This window comes from Microcaecilia unicolor, chromosome 9 (genome assembly GCF_901765095.1).
Source record: "Microcaecilia unicolor chromosome 9, aMicUni1.1, whole genome shotgun sequence".
In the NCBI taxonomy this organism is placed as follows: Eukaryota; Metazoa; Chordata; class Amphibia; order Gymnophiona; family Siphonopidae; genus Microcaecilia; species Microcaecilia unicolor.
This window is the reverse complement of record NC_044039.1, coordinates 88,288,109-88,310,517: the sequence shown is the minus strand read 5'-3', so window position 1 is coordinate 88,310,517 and position 22,409 is coordinate 88,288,109. Positions and strand designations below refer to the sequence as shown.

The following is a 22,409-nucleotide window of genomic DNA, read 5'->3' as shown; positions in this document are numbered from 1 at the left end:
ATGTTGCGCATGCTTTCACTTTTGGCGGTTGACGCGACTGAAGGTGTCCTACAAACGGGCTGCCAGAGCAGTGGATAAGATCTTAAGTTTCCCATTTTAACAAGATATTTCATGATGATGGATTCTGTGTTAATGTGCCCTTACGTGATGCTGGACTGTTGGTTTCTCCGTCTGTTAAGTGTTTTAAAGCAGACGTTTATTTCATCTGATATCAAATAAGGGTAATGGGAACCGCTCACTGACTGTATGTGGATGCATGGGGATACATTGCCATTATACAGTTGTATTTTGAAGGACGCTTTAACGTCATTTATGGATTTGGGAAATTAGTTGTCGATTTTGAATATTCTATTCTTTTTCATATTAGGAAATATAACCTGATTGTTTATTCTACATTTTTGTCAACTAGCTAATTAGCTGACCTAGAAGAGCTCTTTGGTAAGGTTTGATGTTTATTAACGTTTATTATTTTTTATTATTTATTATTTTTATGCTCTATTTCTCATGTCTGGTTTGAAGTTGGTAAAGTTGTTTATATGATATGAGCGTTTGTAGGTGTGCACCATAAGTCCATAAGTTTACCTCCTTTTGCGCTCATTTTGCAATGCCTATTTCATATGGTAAGGTCTTCATACATTTGCACACATGAGTTTGAAATATGACATCACTATGTGCAAATATGTGTATGTATGTGTATGTGTTTTGACGTTTGTGAATAGGTATGTGTAAATGTGGACATGTATAGGGATATATATATATATATATATATATATATATATATATATATATATATATATATGCATGGATGTATGGCTAATATTTCTCAGGCCATGATAATGATGTTTTATATTTTATTATCTCTTATATGTATATGTGTATGTATGTTTACATAGGATTGTATATATGATGATTGGTCTATATTCTTTTAATTATGATAATTATGTTTTGGTTTTAAATGATCTTTTTTAAATGTACATGTGTATGTATGTTTATGTAAGCATGGATATGCATCTTGATTTTGATGTTGGTCCTGCACTATTGTATTATGTATTATATATTTTTTTAATGATATATGTTTATGTATTTTTCACGTTAGACCCCTGATGCAGGCGTTTATACCCGTGTCGGGTTTTCATCATAAATAAAGGACTACATTTTTCTCAATCCTGAAGGCCCAGTGTTTACTCTGTTTGTTTGTTTACACCACTACAATAGCCATCATGCCTTCAGGTGTCTTACAAAGTCAGGTACAGTAGGTATTCCTATGCTCCCGGAAGGTGCACATATTTGTACAGAAATAAAAGAGTTAAAGTGGAAGTTACACCTGGGATACGTTGTTCAAGGTCCACTGCACTAACAACTAGGCTACTGCTTACACTTGCTTGTTGCTCTATTAGCAATGGCCATAATACCTGAAGTTGTCAGAGCCTGGTATCCAATGTCACTTTCACTTTTTAGGGGGGTGGAAGGGGGTCATTAACCACTGGGAAATGGAGGAGTTATGTCTTCATCCCTCCAGTGGTCAGCTGCTCAATCAGGATACCTCTCTTTGTACCCTGGACATGATTGAAACAGGTCTAGATAAAAACATCCTTTTTTGCCTTGGACATTTCTTCCCATTTCATTATCGCTGAAAGATGTCCTAATTTTGGTCCCAACCTAGTTCCACCAAAAACACACTTACAACTTGCCCTTTTACTATTTGGACAAACTGCAATGGAAAACTAATAGCAATTTGGATGTTTTTTTGGCAGATGGACCTTTTCTTGGCCATTTTGAGACATCCAACTGCTTAGAAAATAAGCGCCTTAGTCTTCTTCAATACATGTCCTTTTCTTTTGGAAAACTGGACTGATGAGCATTCATGGTGAAACTTGACCTTGAAAATACACGTAGGGCTTACACCTCTGATGGACCGATATGAGGGGCATTTCGATATGACGTCTAAATCTGAATTTGGACATTTTACACAAAACGTCCAAATTCTGAAAAGGAAAGAAGGTTATTTTCAAAAGAGAAAAACATCTATCTTTTGCTTTCGAAAATACGGTTGCGAACAACGTTTTGTGATTTGGACGTTTTGTTTTTTTGTCCATTTTGGGAAAAAAAATTCCAAGTGCAAAATGTACAAAATCAAACCATTGGGATGTAGGAGGAGACAGCATTTTTAGTAGTCTGGTCCCCCTGACATCCCAGCACAGCAATAGTGCACCCTAGGGAGAACTGCAGTGGACTTCATGAAATGCTCCCAGGTACATATCTGACCATTGCTCCCTTACATTGTCTGCTGAGCCCCCTAAAACCCACTACCCCCAACTGTACACCACTGCCATAGCCCTTATGGGTGACGGGGGCACCTATATGTGGGCACAGTGGGTTTCTGGTGAGTTTTGGAGGGCTTGCAGTTTCCTCTACAATTGTACCAGGTAGGGAGAGGTAGGAGGCTGGGTCTACCTGTCTGCAGTGCACTGTACCCACTACTAGACTACTCCAGGGACCTGCATGCTATTCTGATGGATCTGAGTATAACATCTGAGGGTGGCACAGAGGCTGGCAAGTAATGTTTTCTATTACATTTTTAGGGGGTGGGAGGGGGTTAGTGACCACTGGGGGAATAAGAGGAGGTCATTCCTGATTCCCTCCAATAGCCATGTGGTCTTTTTGTGCCTTATTTATACTAAAAACAGGTCTAGCTCAAAATACCTACGTTTTAGTCCTGGGCGTTTTGGTTTTGGTCCATTATGGCTGAAAAACGTCTAAGTCTGGAACACCCCAAGTCCCACCCTGAACACGCCCCTGAAATCCCCCCTTGAGATCTGGACATACTTCTGACAGACTTCATAGAAAAATGTCTAAAAATAGGTTTAGAAAATACTGATTTGGACGTTTTTGTTAAGAAAACATCCAAATGCAGACTTATGTCACTTTTGAAAATGAGCCTGTATACCTCTTAAGTATTATAGGCAGATAGTTGTTAGTGGATATTTTAAATTTAAAACTATCATTGAAAGTAAGTTTATTGGTGCCTAGTGAGATATTTTATAAAGGCAACAGAGGCATCTATTTGCCTTTATAAAGTATGCCCTCAAAGCAATCCCTAAAAGCGCATAAATTCTGTCCTCCACCTACTCCGAGAAGATGCAAATGTGTGTTTACTCTGTGAAAATACACATGAATTTTATATTACATTATTGTACATTGCCACTATGCCCCTGATTTACCCATCTTTAGTCCTTGTAATGCATACATGCAAACAAATCTTTTTGTTAGGAAAATAATTAAAAGTATGAGGAAAAAGAGGTTATTGTGACTTTTTAAAAAAAGAATTAGCTGAAAATACAAGAGAAAACAGGTTAGCGTTCATAAATTACAAAAGACTGCAGAAAGCAGAAGAAAGCTGGAAGAGTGGGAAAGGAAAGATGCAAATGGAAGAAAGCTAGCTAACACAGTAAAATGTGTGTGTTTGTGGGGGGGGGGGGGGGGACAAGAAGTTTTGAAGATACGTTAATGACACGAGAAAGTGCTAAGGTGGTATTTTCAGTCTCAAGGGAATTCTGTGTTCACAAATGAAGAAGTTCTGGGAATAGGACAACGGAAAACAAACAGAAATAGGAATGGAAGCAAAGTAGACCTCAAATGACTTCAGAAGACTGTATTCGTGAGCAGCTAGCTAAACCAAAGGTAGACAAAGCATTGGGGCTCAATAAGATAGATCTGAGAGTACTGAAAGACTTAAGGAAATTCTGGTGGCTCCACTGTTTGGCCTTTTTGAAATTTCTTTAGTCAGGCAGTGCATAATGGTAATTGGTAAGATCAGCTGATCCAAATAATTTTATCATGCCACTCACCTGGAGCCAGCCTGAATGAGCATTGTAGAGAAGTATAACAGTATTAAATGCTTAAGGGGGGGAAATAGCAAAGTGCAGTTCAAATGTGACCCACTTTCCATTTACTGCTAACATAGTTGACAGCTTCCTCCCATCCCAAGGATTTTGATTTGCCCAGTCATGCCATGTTCTGTCCCATCCTAGCCACGCCCACCTTAGCCTCTGCAAACATTTGAGTCACCAACCACCTATATCCTAAGTGGAGCTATGTTATCTAAGTCTGCAGAATGATTTCATCCCAGCTCTTACCTTGTTGATCCAGAAGTAATGAGTGGAAATCTGAAGAGAAAAAAAGTGCAAGGAAGAGATGTTCTCAGGTAGAATAAAGTGAAGATACTTATCTGTAGCAGGTATTTTCCGAGGACAGCAGGCCTTATATTCTCACAATTGGGTAATGCGGAACCGTGTTGCCCAGTTCAGAGCTTATAACAAGCTTTACAGAGCTTTGTGGAGCACAAGACATGCTCCACTGTGCATGCGCGGGTGGCCTTCCTGCCAGCCACAAGGGTGCAATTATCACAGTTAAATACTACAGCATAAATAAGAAAAAATAGAAGACAAGTCCTAGGGGAGGTGGGAGGGTTTGTGAGAATATAAGGCCTGCTGTCATCGGAGAATACCTGCTACAGGTAAGTATCTTCATTTTCTCCGAGGACAAGCAGGCTACTAATTCTCACAACTGGGGTATCCCAAGCATCCAGGCTCACCAAAAACAACAAACATTGGTCAACTGGGCCTCACAACAGCGAGGACATAACTCAGATTAATCTGAAATTATATAAAACGAAGTGAGAATGCAGCCTGGAACAGAATAAAAAGGGCCTAGTGGGGTGGAGTTGGATTCCAGACCCCAAACAGATTCTGCAATACTGTTTGCCTGAACCAACTGTTGAGTCATATATCCTGCTCAAGTCAGTAATGAGATGTGAAAGTGTAGATTGAAGACGAAACTGCAGCCTTGCAAATTCCTTCAATGGAGGCTGACCACAAGTGGGCTACCGATGCAACCATGGCTTTGACACTGTGAGGCTTGACATGACCCTCCAGGGTCAGCCCAGCCTGGGCATAAGTGAAAGAAATGCAATCTGCCAGCCAATTAGAGATTATGCATTTCCTAATGGTGACCCCCACCCTGTTGGCATCAAAAGAAACAAAATGTTGGGCGGACTGTCTGTAGGGCCTTGTCCGCTCCACATAATAGGCCAATGCTCACTTGCAGTCCATTGAGTACAATGTGCTTTCACCAGGATGGCATGAGGTCGGGGAAAGAATGTTGATAAGACAATCAACTGGTTCAGATGGAACTCCGACACAACCTTAGGTGCATGCGGAGGACCAATCTGTTGTGATGAAACTTAGTATAAGGTGCATCCACTATTAGAGCCTGAAGCTCACTGAATCTACGAGCTGAAGTAACAGCCACCAAGAAAATGACCTTCCAGGTCAAGTACTTCAGATGGCAGGAAGTGAATAGCTCAAAAGGAGCTTTCATCAGCTGGGTGAGAACATTGAGGTTTCATGACATAGGCAGAGTTTTGACAAAAGCAAATCTCTCATAAAGCAAACAACTAGAGGATATCCAGAGATGGGCTTACCCTCTACATTTTGATGATAAGTACTAATCGCACTGAGGTGAACCCTTACAGAGCTGGTCTTGAGACTAGAATTGGAGAGGTGTAGAAGGGCCTCCACTGGAAAGAATAACACCTCTTATTGGAATCTTTCCTGGAAGCCAGCAAGACCCTGGAGACACCCTCCAACAGACCCAAGGAATCAAATTCTAGGCTCTCAACATCCAGGCTGTGAGGTCCAGAGACTGAAGGTTGAGATGCAAAAGAGATCCCTTGTTCTGCGTGATGACGGTTGGAAAACAGTAAAATCTCCATGGTTCTTTGGAGGATAACTCCAGAAGACGAGGGAACCAGATCTGCTGTGGCCATGGTCCCATGGTCTTGCTTGAGTTTCATCAAAGTCTTCCCTGCAAGAGGTATGGGAGGATATGCATACAGAAGGCCTGTCCCCCAATGCAGAAGGAAGGCTAGTCTGCCGTAAGCCTGAAATCTGGAAAAGTACTGAGGAATTCTGTGATTCAGATGAGTGCAAAGAGATCCATCGAGGGGGTGTCCCACACTTGGAAGATCTAGCAGGCAACTCCCATGCTGAGAGATCACTCATGCGGTTGCATAACCTGCTCAGCCTGTTGGTGAGACTGTTGTTTTTGCCCGACAGAGAAGTGGCTCAAAGGACCATGCCGTGCTGGCGAGTCCAGTGCCACATCTGGATGGCCTCATGACACAGAGAGCGTGATCTGGTGCCCCCCTGCTTGTTGGTGTAAAACATTGCAACCTGATTGTCTGTTTGAATGAGCACAATTTAGTGAGACAGCTATCTATGAAAGCCTTTAAAGCATTCCAGATCACCCGGAGCTCCAAAAGGTTGATATGAAGACAAACCTGTTTCCTGGACAGACCAGGCTCCTCGAGTGTGAAGACTATCTACATGAGCCCCCCAACCGAGGAGAGATGGATCCGTCGTCAGCACCTTTTGAGGCTAAGGATTTTTTTTCTTTATGTTCAAGTGTACAGCACTGCGTACATCAAGTAGCGCTATAGAAATGATAAGTAGTAGTAATGGTAGTCCCAGAGTCAAATTGTATTGAATGGTTTACCAGAGCAGAGAGTGAACAAGGTCTGGAGACACATGGTGGTATCCTCTAGATCTCCAGTAGCTTGATACCACTGGGAGGCTAGGATCCATTGGGATGATCTCATGTGAAGACGTGCTATGCGAGTCACATAAACTGTGGAAGCCTTGTGGCCTAACAGTCTTGACATCTGTCGAGCTGTGACCTGCTGAAAGACTCGAGAAGCCAGAGAGACTAGAGGGTCCACTCAGTCCTGGGAGAAAAGCTTGAACCTTCTGCATATCAAGCAGGGCTCCAATGAATTCCAATTGCTGGGCAGGGTGAAGATGGGACTTGGGGTAGTTTAAAATGAACCCTAGTAGCTCTAGCACCTGAATAGTCCTCCGCATGGACTCCAGAGCACTGTCCTCTGATGTGCTCTTTACCGGCCAATCGTCGAAGTAAGGGAACACATTCACCCCCAGCCTCCGTAGTGATGCTGCGACTACTGCTAGGCATTTGGTAAAGACCCTGGATGCTGATGCATGGCCAAAGGGCAACATGCAGTACTGGAAATGGTGTGTTCCCAGCCAAAAATGAAGATATCGGGATGTGTGTGTATGCGTCCTTTAAGTCCAGACAACATAGCCAATTATTTTCCTGAATTATCAGGAAAAGGATGTCCAGGAGTTTGAACAGGAATTTGTTTATATTCCTAAGTCATAGAGGGCATCTAAAGAGTTCTAAAAATCCGTCTCTCGATGTCCCATCTGTAAAAAAATATGCGATTGAAGTCTGTTTGGGAACATTCTTTTGCCTTCCAAGGCACAAAAATATAGAATAGTCTAGCTACAACGGTTCGCTTAACTACTCCTTACAGTTCTTTTTGAAAGGTCTTATTTGTTCGTTTCTTACTGTTATGTTTTATAAAAATGACTTGGATATTTTTTGAGAATGGGGCAGGCCTATTGAGCCATCAGAGTCTTGGCACATTCCCACACACTGCAGGCCCCTAATATAGGGGTTCCTCAATGAGAATGGGAAGATGTAGGTGAACTGGCACATAACATTAACTATTAATTGTAAGCCCTTAACAAATCCTACTTGATGAGGACCAATCAGGGTGGGCAAATAAGTAGCCAAATGATTAGCTAAAACCCAAGAAAAAATTTTTTCTATCTATGTTCATTAAAGAGATGGGTCTATAAGACTAAGGAATCAGGGGATTTACTAGGCTTTGGAATCAAAGTAATCCAAACAGCATTATCCCCCCTCAGGAATGCCCCCTGTCACATAGCTTACACATAATAGGTCTCCAGCAGGCCACAAATATTAGGGAACAACAATTTGTAAAACTCTGTGGAGAAGACATCTGGACCTGGAGCAGTCCTGCCTTTAAGATGTTTAATGACTAGCTGCAACTCGGAAACCTGCAAAGTCTTGTTAAGCTGCTCAATCACCCCTGGGGCAAAATGGGCCATCCCTGAATCCTCCAAATAATTCAGCACTGACGGGCCATCCACAAGTCCAGCACCTGAAAGAGGGAAGGTATTTCCAATACATAAGTACATAAGTATTGCCATGCTGGGACAGACCAAAGGTCCATCAAGCTCAGCATCCTCTTGGCCAATCCAGGTCACAAATACCTGGCAAGATCCCAAAAAAAGTACAAGACATTTTATGCTGCTTATCCCAGAAATAGTGGATTTTCCCCAAGTCCAATTTAATAATGGTCTGTGGACTTTTTAAACTCTGCTAAGCTAACTGCCTGTACCACATTCTCTGGCAATGAATTCCAGAGAAACATTTTCTCTGATTCGCTTTAAATTTACTACTTTGTAGCTTCATTGCATGTGCCCTAGTCCTAGTATTTTTGGAAAGAGTAAACAGATGCTTCACGTCTACCCGTTCTACTCCACTCATTATTTTATAGACCTCTACCATATCTCCCCTCAGCTGTCTTTTTCCAAGCTGGAGAACCCTAGTCACTTTAGCCTTTTCGTCGTCTTTCTCTGTACCTTTTCTAATTCCACTATCAGGGGCATTTTCGAAAGAGAAGGGCGCCCATCTTCTGAAAACAAATCGGGAGATGGGCGTCCTTCTCTCAGGGTTGCCCAAATCAGCATAATCAAAAGCCGATTTTGGGCGTCCTCAGCTGCTTTCTGTCGCAGGGACGACCAAAGTTCATGGGGGCGTGTCGGCAGTGTACCGAAGGCGGGACAGGGGCGTGCTTAACAGATGGGCATCCTCGGCCGATAATGGAAAAAAGAATGGCGTCTCTGATGAGCATTTGGCCGACTTTACTTGGTCCCCTTTTTTTCATTACTAAGTCTTGAAAAGGTGCCCGAACTGACCAAATGATCACTGGAGGGAATCGGGGATGACCTCCCCTTACTCCCCCAGTGGTCACCAATCCCCTCCCACCCCCAAAAAAATTAAATAACATTTTCTTCCAGCCTCTATGCCAGCCTCAAATGTCATACCCAGCTCCATCACAGCAGTATGCAGGTCCCTGGAGCAGTTTTTAGTAGGTGCAGTGCACTTCAGGCAGGCGGACCCAGGCACTTGTAGTGATAAATGTGAGCCCTCCAAAACCCATCTGAAACCCACTGTACCCACATGTAGGTGCCCCCCCTTCATCCCTAAGGGCTATGGTAGTGGTGTACAGTTGTGGGGAGTGGGTTTTGGGGGGGGGGGGGGGGTTGGAGGAATCAGCACCCAAAGTAAGGGAGCTATGCATCTGGGAGCAATTTCTGAAGTCCACTGCAGTGCCCCCTAGGGTGCCCGGTTGGTGTCCTGGCATGTAAGGGGGTCCAGTGCACTACGAATGCTGGCTCCTCCCATGACCAAGTGCCTTGGATTTGGTCATTTTTGAGATGGGTGTCCTCGGTTTCCATTATCGCCGAAAATCGAGGTCGCCCATCTCTAAGGTCGACCATCTCAACATTTAGGTTGACCATCTCTTAGGTCGACCTAAATGTTGAGATTTGGGCGTTCCTGACCGTATTATCGAAATGAAAGATGGACACCCATCTTGTTTCAATAATACGGGATACCCCACCCCTTCGCGGGGACATCCTCAGAGATGGGTGCCCTTAGAGATGGTCGTCCCCGTTCGGTTATCCCCCTCCACATCATTTTGAGTTGCGGTAACCAGAATTGAACACAATATTCGAGGTGTGGTCGCACCATGGAGCGATACAAAGGAATTATAACGTCCTCATTTTTGTTTTCCATTCCTTTCCTAATAATACCTAACATTCTATTTGCTTTGTTAGCCACAGCAGTACACTGAGCAGAAGGTTTCAATGTATCATAATGACGACACCTAGATCCCTTTCTTGGTCGGTAACTCCAAACGTGGAACCTTGCATGACATAGCTATAATTCGGGTTCCTGTTTCCCACATGCATCACTCTACACTTGCTCACATTAAACGTCATCTGCCATTTAGATGCCCAGTCCCCTAGTCTCGTAAGGTCCTCTTGTAATTTTTCATAATCCTCCTGCGACTTAACTACTTTTAATAAATTTGTGTCATCAGCAAATTTAATTACCTCACTAGTTACTACCATGTCTATATTTATAAATATGTTAAAAAGCAGTGGTCCCTTCCCAATCTCTATTGGTACTATTGTGCAGCACAGTCACGGGCTGCTGTGGAATGGTTTCGTAGAGAGGAGCATAAGCTATGGGTTCATATGGAGCAAAACTTGGTGGGTCCCCTAGGTTGGGACATTTAATGTGGGTGGATGCACGTCATAGAGGTCAGATAGACAAGTTCCCACCCACCGTACAGACCACATTTTATTATTGGGACCTAATGTTTGGGGAGCATCGGCCACTTGTCTCTGCTTTAGCACCAATAGCGGATAACCTGGGGTTCCAGCTGGGGGTAGGAAATACTATATTCAGTAGATGGGCAAAAAATGGCTTGGATATGTGGGGGCAGTTGCATGTGGGAACAAATGTGACACCTTTTGAGACCCTAATGGAAGACTACAGTCTCCGGCGGGAGGGTCATTATGCTTATGTGCAGACCCTGCATTATATGAGGGGTCCGGAATATGTTGAATGTATGAAGAGGGGCGTACACCCCTTGGAGCACATATGTGTAGACTTTACGACGGTGCGTGGTATGATATCCTTTCTGTATGCCCATTTAACTGTCCGTCACAGACCCCCTCCGGTACATAGGACGCAATGGGAGCGAGAACTGAATTTTACACTCACAGAAGCTGGGTGGCAGCAGCTTGAGAAAAGCCTATTGAAGTCCGCAAGATCAGTGGCATTGCAGGAAAATGCGATAAAAGTTTTTTATAGATGGTATCTTACACCTGTCAGGTTGCATCATATGTTCCCATCAGTGTCGAGACTGTGCTGGAGGGAGTGTGGGGAGACTGGAACTATGGGACACATATGGTGGTCCTGTCGGAAGGCACAGGCGTACTGGAGGGGTGTTCAATCTCGGCTCCAGCATTGGGTGGGACGGTCTGTGCAGTGGCATCCTCTGATCTTTGTGTTGGGAAGGAGGCCTGGTGGATTGCAGATGAACCAGTGGCTGCTGGTGAGGGGATGCATGCAGCCCAAATTAACCTGGCTAAGCACTGGAAGGCAGCAAGGTTTCCCTCGCTGACAGACTCGATCACGAAAGTGAGATATATATGTGAGATGGAAAGACTGACGGCGGTGAAAAGGAGAACATTGTATAAGTGGGAAAAAGTGTGGTTGCCATTCCTGACTAAATGTCCGTGACAGCAGTTGTACGGTCGAAGGGGGATAGATGAAGGGTGGGGGTTGTTAGGGTAGGAGGGGGGTCTTTGGGGGGGGGGATGGTAAATAATAAAATGGATAAAAAAAGGAAGTACAAAATGTGCTAGCATTGGAATTGCTGACTCCATATGGGGTACTCTGTTGACGATGTGGTTGGTTAATTCGAAACAAGATGTAACGAGTTGTTTTGAGTATGTTTGGTGCAATGTCAACAATGTTTAATAAAGACTTCTATAAATCAAAAAAAAAAAAAGCAGTGGTCCCAGCACAGACCCCTGGGGAACCCCACTAACTACCCTTCTCCATTGAGAATACTGACCATTTAACCCTACTCTCTGTTTTCTATCTTTTAATCAGTTTTTAATCCACAATAGGACAGTACCTCCTATCCCATGACTCTCCAATTTCCTCTGGAGTCTTTCATGAGGTACTTTGTCAAACGCCTTCTGAAAATCCAGATACACAATATCAACTGGCTCACCTTTATCCACATGTTTGTTCACCCCTTCAAAGAAATGTAATAGATTGGTGAAAATTAGTGCAACCTCCACCCCAGGTGAGTCAAAACCAGAACATATCTCAAGCCACTACAGCGATTGGCAACATTTGCAAGCAATTTCCCAGGTTTGTTACCAAACCTATGAAACCTGTACTTGCGAAAAAATAGCATCTTTTTAGGTCTTTCATGAAGAAGGGAATCCAGGCAACCTCCCGATTTTCAGCAGTTGGATTTCCAATGCAAATGTGCTTAGCCACTTTACAGTGCCTTTCCAATAGGATAATACTCTGAGCAAGGTATCACAGAAGCAATAATATCACCCCACAGCACTATTTTTAAGGTATCCCAAAACGCCAGAAAGAACTCGACATATTGTGCACTGTACTTCTTGGGGGGCTCAGCACCCAAGGGAAGGGAGCTATGTACCTGGGAGCAATTAATGAAGTCCACTGCAGTGCCCCCTAGGGTGCCCAGTTGGTGTCCTGGCATGTGAGGGGGCCCAGAGCACTACAAATGCTGGCTCCTCCCATGACCAAATGGCTTGGATTTGGCTGGATTTGAGATGGCTGGCCTCGGTTTCCATTATCGGCGAAAACCGAGGCCGGCCATCTCTAAGTCCGGCGATCTCAACATTTAGGTCGACCATCTCTGAGGTTGACCTAAATGTTGAGATTTGGCTGGCCCCGACCTTAATATCGAAACGAAAGCTGGCCACCCATCTTGTTTAATAATACTGTTGGCTCCATCCCTTCCAGGGGCCATCCCCGGAGATGGCCGCCCTTAGAGATGGGCGCCCCCGTTTGATTATGCCCCTCTATATTACCCCTATATTTGTACTGTCTACAGTTAATAAGGGCAACATCAAGCTCTTGCTCAACATCTAGGTGGTAGCATCCAGGGTATTCTATAGATAGAGACTACATCAGAGCACTAAGCTCTTTCTCAAGGCGCCTTTTTACTTGTAGATAACTGAAGTTCTCCTTCCTACTTCTCATCTTTCCTCTCTTTCATTGATCTGTCTCTTTTTGTTCCTTCTCTCTTTTATTTTTTCTCTCATCTAGTTCAGAATAAAAAATTGTGGTACCATGCCAATAATGAGCAGCCAGTGGGGCAAGGCAAAAATGATTTATCTTCTGTATGGCTGTTTCCTCTTCCTTTTCCTTTCACAGCTTATTTTTCCTGGGCTGAGGACCAAGCAGCCACAGCTTCATGCAGTTTTCTTCTGGTGCCAAAATGATATTATTTCTATATGGAGTGCCCAAGACTTAGAAGGAAAGTTTCTGAACCCAACACTCGCTGCTCCTGGCCTGTTAAATGGCATTTAAGCGCCTAACCACAGATATCCGGCAAAAGATAACTGTTATCTCCTGCTGAATATCCTGGTTAGCGACATAGCCGGTAAGGTGGATATTCAGCTCCAAACTGGCTATATTGAGCGGTCAAAATATGCCACTTAAATAGAAGGCCTATCTTTGACCGCTAAAAAGATAACTGGTTAGCACTGAATATCGGCATAGCTGGTTAACTTTTTATGGCCAAAATAAATCCAGATATTCAATGCTGGTCATCATAAATGGTCTAGCATTGAATATCCAGGTTTAACCCAGCAGCGGACAACAAATGTGCTACCCAATGCCAGCTGAATATCGGGCCCAAAGGGTCTAAGTCAGACCTAGAGTGTTCTCAGCTATGTTTCTAATATGAAACAGCTCATTGGGGGTCACTGAAGAACCACAGACTGAATATCAATGATTTGTTACATATGGTTTATGGTATCGTGCAGACACATCTGGTGAATAAGTGATACGAGACTTACCCCTCTTGGATTTGCTGCCTTCAATTCCACGCAAGATTCAATAACTATGTTTAAGTAGTTTTAGAATTTTAACATTGCCAACCAGTAGTCAGGCACCTACGTTGAAATGCTGCATGTGAGTATGTAGTGCTGTCTTGTGGTACCATTGACTAAAATCTGGAAATAAAATTATTAGCGATGTAATTGTTGGCTGCTACCCTAATTCCAAACAACTGACCTTAGATCTCAGGCACTGGAAAGGGCTTGGTACAGAATGAGAGAACTCCCAGGGATGAGTTTCTAGAGATTGCCACCAAGTAAATAACTATTAATGCCAGTTATTTTTAACTGAAAATATCATGGCTATATTTCTATATAATGATTCAGCGCACTCACAGGTTAGTATTTCAACATAGGTGCCATAAGTATTTTCACCAACTTTATTTTGCTTTGCATGTTACAACACAATGAATAAAATATAAAAACATGAAATGGGACAACTTCAAATGTTAGAAATCAGAACTCCAAATGTTAAAGCTGAAGAGAGCATTATGGGAGAATAGGATATAATGTCATTCATGAGTGACAGAGATTAAATATGGTATGTAAAAATATGCAATGAATTAGTGATACTCAGCCTTTAACATGAGGCACTAAGCAGATGCCAAATTTCAAAGAATCGATTTCAAACATCTATTTCATTTTAGTGCCAAATTAGTGCCACAGAGGCTTTCAAGAAACCCCTGACTGAGGATCACTGTTAAGCACTTGCTCATATGTGCACGAAGAGCAAAGCTCTACTTAGGCTAGTACTTACAGCCAAATCCTGAATTAGTTTCTCCTCAAATGAATATTCCTCTGTCTCTATCCAAAATCTCTGATAACCATGGAGGAAGAGGTTAATAGAGCGGTGCCTGGGAGGAAGGGTGGAAGGGAAACCAAGAGAGGTAAACCAGGAGTACAACACAGCTCAGGGATTAATCATTAGTAAGGTGATCTGGTTTATGCAATTCTGAGCCTCTGATTGGTCAGTGTCAAAATAAGCAAAGTTTTATTTTCTTTAACGCAATTTATTGGGGAATACATATCCCTTTAGTGACCAGAGGCTGAAATAGAATATCCATGTGTGATTAGCTCCTTCTAGTGAGTGCAGGCTAGAAAAGAATATCAGTTTGAGGTGCTAGGAGTCTGAAATTAAGTCAGTTTATACTGCTAGATAATGACAAATTATAACCGGTTGTAGATCATTACCACATGACCTGTTTAAAGTATTAAAAACATATTTCTTATAACTACTGTAGATTCCAATGTTTCTGCTATGAAGTTATTCAAACATTAGCAGAGAGAGGCACCAAGGGGTACTTTGAAAGCTACTACTATTGATCATTTCTATAGTGCTACTAGATGTATGTAGCACTGTACACATTATATGCAGGTACTTTCTCTGTCCCCAGAGGACTCACAATCTAAGTTATTGTACCTGGGGCAATGGAGGGTTAGGTGACTTGCCCAAGTTCACAAGGAGCTACAGCGGGAATTGAACCCAGGTCACCAGGCTCAAGGCCCACTGCACTAACAGGCTACTCCTCTCTCCAGTGTTACCCCCCACCCCCACTTCAGCATTGTACTATCTTAATTTTCATGTTTATTTCATTTATTAAACTTATAATTTGCTTGTTCATCAGTCGAAGCTCTCATGAAGGAATGATGTTAAAATAGCAGAAAAGAATGTGTCTTCTTGCCTTTCAACTAAGAAGTAAATAACTAAAGACATGAGAGGCTAAGAGCTGAAACAGGAGACCACCAATGCAAAACAGTGTAAAAGTTTAAAACATTTATTAGTAGAACTACAGCAATTGGTGTTAGTTGACCACAGTAGCCCAGCGTGGCCATGCATCGCTTAAATAGGCTGCATCAAGGGCAGGAAGGTGACCAAATGTAATCTTGTATTTAAAAATCAATATCCCAGGTTAATGCAGCAACATGTCTTTGAGGAATGACATACCAGTGCAACCCGAGACAGCTTTCGATGCAGCTCTAGCAATAGCCACCAGTATCACAAAAAGCATATATCAGATCCAGCACTTGATTCACAAGCTTCAGTGTGCTAGATCTGATATATAGTATGCTTCCTGTGATACTGGTACCTGCTGTGCTGTGAAACTGCTACTGGTTTTGGCTAGAGCTGTATCAAAAGCTGCCTTGCAGTTGCACTTGTGCATAATTTTTCAAAGGCATGATGCTGGATTAACCTGGGATATTGATTTTTAAATACAATATTTCATGTGATCGTCTTCTGACCCCTGATTCAGCCTATTCAAAGGAAACATGACCACAGTGGACTATTTTTTTGTCAACTAACACTATTTGCTATGGTTCCAATAATAAATGTATTATATCTTTACACTGTTTTGTGTTGGTAATTTGTTCCTATTTCTGGTGTCTCAACTAAAGGGAAAGGGGATGGGACTTGATATACCGCCTTTCTGTGGTTACAATCAAAGTGGTTTACATATTATATACAGGTACCTGGGGTAATGGAGGGTTGAATGACTTGCCCAGAGTCATAAGGAGTTATAGTGGGAATTAAACCCAGGTTCTCAGACAGCTGCACTAACCACTTGAAAGACCTTGAAAGAGCAGCCTGGTGAACTGAGCTGAATTAGACACGGGTTGTAGAAAATGTCAAGATAAAATTATTGGGAAGGTTATATAGATGGTGGTTTGTTTGTTTTTTTAATCTTTGACCATTTTGGAACTATTGCTGGATCTGTGCCTTGTCCCTTCCATTAATAGTGGACTCAAGATAGGGTATGCATATGATTTGTTTGTTCTAATAATGTTTTTCCTTTATACCTTAATACAAACTGCTACTTTTGTGTATCAAGACGATTCTTGAAAAATAATTGTAGATCTTTAAATATAAACTAAATTAAAAAGAGAACCTGACAGAAACTGAACTTTAAAATGTTTGATGTTTGCAAATGAGATTACTGTAGAGATTACTATACATGGATCAAAAGATTTGTCTTTCTCAGTATGTTTCACACTAACCAGACCAAGTAGCAAGAAACATTGGGCCTGATATTGAGATGTCACAGTGACTGAAATAAGTTAAATGCCAACCATAGCATTCAGCTTATTCCATACATTCAGTATTGCTATCTATAAAAGTAGCAGCCTTCAATACACAGAAAATGCAGTAAACAAGCTGGCACTACCTATTCAGCAGACCTAAACTGATCATATAATTTATTCAGACAGTAGCAGAATTTTCTGGCCTGTCCTCACTCTGCCCCTTCCTATATGGATAGTATCAGGCTATTCACTCAGACATTCAGTCCAATACGCTCTGTATAAGGTTTGAAAATCTATGGATATATGTTTACCAGTGAATATGTAACTTTTTTTTAATATTGGCTCAATTACATCTAGAAGCAACATTCAATTTGAAATTTGTATGCAAGTGTTATCGAAATATAGGACGGAATACATCTTCTTTGATGCTGAACAACTTTCGCTGTTTTAGGAGAAAGCTAAAGTCAGTTATAGTGTTCACATGACCAGTATTCCTAATTATCTTTCAGCTAAAGATTAATTTCGGAGTTTGTCTTTCTTGGCTTTTAGAATATGTCTTTTTAAGTTCAACCTTTTTATTGAGGGGGGTATTTTACTAAAGCTTAGCTCGAGTTATCTGCAGCAGGGCCCTTGGGAATAAAATGGGCCCTGCTGCAGATAACTCAAGCTAAGCTTTAGTAAAAGACCCCCGAATAATACAAAACAGAAGAAAAAGCAATAAAAATCCACTATTTATGTATTCGGGTACTTTCTTTGAATGAGAATTATTTTACCATGAGCTTCCAATTTTAAATTTAACTTAACATTTATAACCTAGATTCTGCCCCCCCCCCCCCCCCCAAAAAAAGTAATCTGCTCAAAGTGTTTTTGAGATGAACAAATGATAGCATGTTATACACAAATAGCCAATACAGTAAACCTGGAGGATGATACTTTTTTTTTTTTAGGTACTGAGGGAAGTCCCATAGGTGGTCACTGTTCTAGTGGTCACTGTATAAATTGTACATATCCTATGACTACTCAGACGATAACAAATCCTAAAACAGGTAAATCATTTGTGTTGCAAGACAGATTGCAATTCTGTGCAGGAAATTTACGCCATCCAGTGTCCTTGTCAATATCTTTACATTGGACAAAAAGAAAAGGAAAATAAAGATAAGGATAGCAGAATATCTTAGTAATATTTGTAATCACCGTTTGGAAGCTCCGCTGGTGGAGCATTGGAGTGACTTAACGTTTTGTGGTTTTACAACAGAGTATGTCTAATAAGGGAGGAGATATTTCCGAGGTCCTTTTATGAGTGGAACAAAGATTCATATATCAATGGGATACAGTTTACCTGAGTGGTCTGAATAAAGAAGTGGAGTGGCTGGCACTTTAAACTTAAACTGCAATGACACTTTAGTCTTGACTGACTTAAATGAGCATACTTTGGAAGAAAGGCAACAGAGGGGAGATAATGCAGTGGCATTCAAATAACCCAGTTGTATACATGCATAGCAGGTGGGCCTTCTTTAATTGAAAGGAAGCTCTGGAAGAAGAGGCAGAGAATGAAGGTGAAACGGGACAGACTCAGGAATAATCTGAGGAAATATTTATTTATAGATAGGATGATGGATGTATGGAATGGCCTCATAGCAGAAGTGGACGAGACAATGATATCTGAATTCAAAAAAGCATGGTACAAGCACAGAGGACTTCTAAGGGAGAGGGAGAGATTGTAGAGCTTAATAGTTGGTATGGATGGGTAAACTTGATAGGCCATAAAGCCTTTATCTGCCATCATTTTCTTTATTGCTATGTTTCTATTTAAAAACCATAAGTTCTAAATCTTGCTGCAACTCTCTTTCAAACTAGAAATAGACCCTTCCCATTGCTCAATTACAAGAAAATATGCTTCCACTTCCAGACATCTGGAGCCCAATACAGAGAAAAGATGCCTGTAACATCTTCCCCACATTCATCCTCCCACCCTGACCATTACTCTCCTTCCCCAACCTATGCAGAAAGCAAATTGCCTCACCAATTTGCTTCATTTCTTTGAATGTGTGAATAAACATGTGGATAAAGGTGAGCCAGTCAACGTAGTGCACCTAGATTTTCAGAAAGTGTTTCACAAAGTCCCTCATGGGATAGGAGGCAATGTTCTGTTGTGGATTAGGAAATGGTTGATGGATAGAAAACAGAGGGTAGGGTTAAACGGCCAATTCAGTGGAGGAAGGTGAAAAGTCTACCTGTTTTCAAATCTATGCTGAAAACCCACCTTTTCACTGCTGCTTTTGGCTCCTAGCCACAATTGCCCTCCCCTTGTCCCTTCCTCCCTTCTCACCCATTACTTCCCTCACCCGTAACTGTCTTGTCTGTCTGTATTATTTAGATTGTAAGCTCTTTTGAGCAGGGACTGTCTCTTTGTATCAGGTGTTCAGTGCTGCATGCGTCTGGTAGCGCTATACAAATGCTAATAATAATAATGTCACAAAACTGTTCAGAGTTTTTAGAACGAATGCGGATTGTGAAAAATTGCAAGAAGACCTTAGGATATTGGAAGACTGGGCATCCAAATGGCAGATGAAATTTCATGTAGACAAATGCAAAGCGATGTACATTAGGAGAATAACAAGTCATAGTTTCTTGATGCTAATCCACCTTAGAAATCAGCACCCAAGAAAAATCTTCTGCCCAGAGTGTGGCAGCGACCAAAAAATCAAACAGAATGCTAGGTATTATTAGGAAAGTGATGCAAAAAAGACCAAGAATATTATAATGCCTCTATGTTGCTCCAAGGTGCGACCTCACCTTGAGTATTGTGTTCAGTTCTAGTCGGCGTATCTCTAAACAGATATAGCGGAATTAGAAAGGTCCAAAGAAGAGTGACCAAAATGATAAAGGGGATGGAACTCCTCTCTTTTGAGGAAAGGCTAAAGAGGTTAGGGTTCTTCAGCTTGGAACAGAGATCGGTAAAATACTTAGTGGTATAGAATGGGTAAACATAAATCAATTTTTTTACTCTTTCAAATAATAGAAAGACTAGGGAACACTCAAGGAAGTTACATGGCACTACTTTTAAAGCAAACAGGAGGAAATGTTTTTTTTCACTCAACAAATAGTTAAGCTCTGGAACTCATTGCCAGAGGATGTGTTTACAATGGGAAGCATATATGAGTTTAAAAAAAGTTTGGACAAGTTCCTGGAGAAAAAGTCCATAGTTTTCTATTGAGATCGACATGGGGAAAGCCACTGGTTGTCCCTGGGATCAGCAGCATGAATCTTGCTATTATTTGGGATTCTGTCAAGTACTTGTGACATGAATTGGCCACTGCTGGAAGCAGGATACTATGCTAGATGGACCATTGGTCTGACCCAGTGTGGCTATTCTTATGTTCTTGACTCGGTGGCCATCAGTATCATACTTATTTATTTATTTATTAGGATTTGTTTACCGCCTTTTTGAAGGAATTCACTTAAGGCAGTGTACAGTAAGAATAGATCAAACATGAGCAGTAAAAATATTCAAATAATAATACAAAGTATGGCATAGTATACTACTTACAATGTCAACACAATACGTAATAGAACATTTTACTTGATAGTGAAGGGTAAAGGAAAGATGTAACATACAGATAGGTAAGAGAGTAAGAAGAGTTAGAAAGTAAAGTGACTAATTTAAAGAAAGTTGCACACGAGGTCAGAGAGATGGTTAAATATTATATCAGCTAGAGTAGGAGTGCATAAGTACATAAGTAATGCCACACTGGGAAAAGACCAAGGGTCCATCGAGCCCAGCATCCTGTCCACGACAGCGGCCAATCCAGGCCAAGGGCACCTGGCAAGCTTCCCAAACGTACAAACATTCTATACATGTTATTCCTGCAATTTTGGATTTTTCCCAAGTCCATTTAGTAGTGGTTTATGGACTTGTTCTTTAGGAAACCGTCTAACCCCTTTTTAAACTCTGCTAAGCTAACCGCCTTCACCACGTTCTCCGGCAATGAATTCCAGAGTTTAATTACGCGTTGGGTGAAGAAACATTTTCTCCGATTTGTTTTAAATTTACTACACTGTAGTTTCATCGCATGCCCCCTAGTCCTAGTATTTTTGGAAAGCGTGAACCGATGCTTCACATCCACCTGTTCCACTCCACTCATTATTTTATATACCTCTATCATGTCTCCCCTCAGCAATCTCTTCTCCAAGCTGAAAAGTCCTAGCCTCCTTAGTCTTTCTTCATAAGGAAGTCGTCCCATCCCCGCTATCATTTTAGTTGCCCTTTGCTGCACCTTTTCCAATTCTACTATATCTTTCTTGAGATGCGGCGACCAGAATTGAACACAATACTCAAGGTGCGGTCGCACCATGGAGCGATACAATGGCATTATAACATCCTCACACCTGTTTTCCATACCTTTCCTAATAATACCCAACATTCTATTCGCTTTCTGAACTGCAGCAGCACACTGAGCAGAAGGTTTCAGTGTATTATCGACGACGACACCCAGATCCCTTTCTTGGTCCGTAACTCCTAACGTGAAACCTTGCATGACGTAGCTATAATTTGGGTTCTTTTTTCCCACATGCATCACCATGCACTTGCTCACATTAAACGTCATCTGCCATTTAGCCGCCCAGTCTCCCAGTCTCGTAAGGTCCTTCTGTAATTTTTCACAATCCTGTCGCGAGTTAACGACTTTGAATAACTTTGTGTCATCAGCAAATTTAATTACCTCGCTAGTTACTCCCATCTCTAAATCATTTATAAATATATTAAAAAGCAGCGGTCCTAGCACAGACCCCTGAGGAACCCCACTAACTACCCTTCTCCATTGTGAATACTGCCCATTTAACCCCACTCTGTGTTTCCTATCCTTCAACCAGTTTTTAATCCACAATAGGACATTTCCTCCTATCCCATGACCCTCCAATTTCCTCTGTAGCCTTTCATGAGGTACCTTGTCAAACGCCTTTTGAAAATCCAGATACACGATATCAACCGGATCCCCTTTGTCCACATGCTTGTTTACTCCTTCAAAGAATTGAAGTAAATTGGTCAGGCAAGATTTCCCCACACAAAAGCCATGCTGACTTGTCTCAGTAATCCATGTCCTCGGATGTGCTCTGTAATTTTGCTTTTGATAATGGCCTCTACCATTTTCCTCCCGCACTGACGTCAGACTCACCGGTCTATAATTTCCTGGATCTCCCCTGGAACCTTTTAAAAAATCGGCGTGGATAAACATGTCCTGTTGCAGTATGTGCCACCCAAGTCACTCCTTGTGTGTGTGAGTGAGACTAACAAGTTAGTTACTTCTTCCATTAAAGGCCTGGTTGAAGAGCCAAGCTTTCACCTGCTTCTTGAAGTACAGATAGTCTTGTGATAAACAGAGCCTTTCAGGCAGTTCATTGCAGAGTGTGAGGGCTACTCCGGAGCAGGCTCGCTTGTGGGTATCATATCATGTAATGTCTTTTGAAGAGGGTGTGGTTAGTGATACTCCTTGGGAAGACCTTAGTGTCCTTGGAGGTGTGTGGAGGATCATCTTATTCTTCAGGTACTCGGGGCCATTCCCTTTCAGGGCCTTAAAGATCAGACATAGAGTTTTAAATTTAGCCCTGTATTGTATTGGTAGCCAATGAAGTATTTGCAAAAATGGTGTGATGTGGTCACGTCACTTGCAACCTTCTATGAATCTTGCTGCTGCATTCTGAATCAACTGGGGCTGGTGCAGACTCTTTGTAGTCAGACCATTGTATAATGCATTG

The 22,409-nt window shown here is 41.8% G+C and overlaps 1 protein-coding gene across 1 annotated transcript in view; it reads right to left on the bottom strand.

Moving 5' to 3' along the window:
- RYR3 (ryanodine receptor 3) overlaps positions 1 to 22,409 on the bottom strand; it is a 743,078-nt gene that overhangs the window by 193,152 nt on the left and 527,517 nt on the right. Inside the window, 1 exon segment of the mRNA XM_030213678.1 lies at positions 14,395 to 14,491. Within this exon segment, the coding sequence (XP_030069538.1) occupies positions 14,395 to 14,491 (97 nt within the window).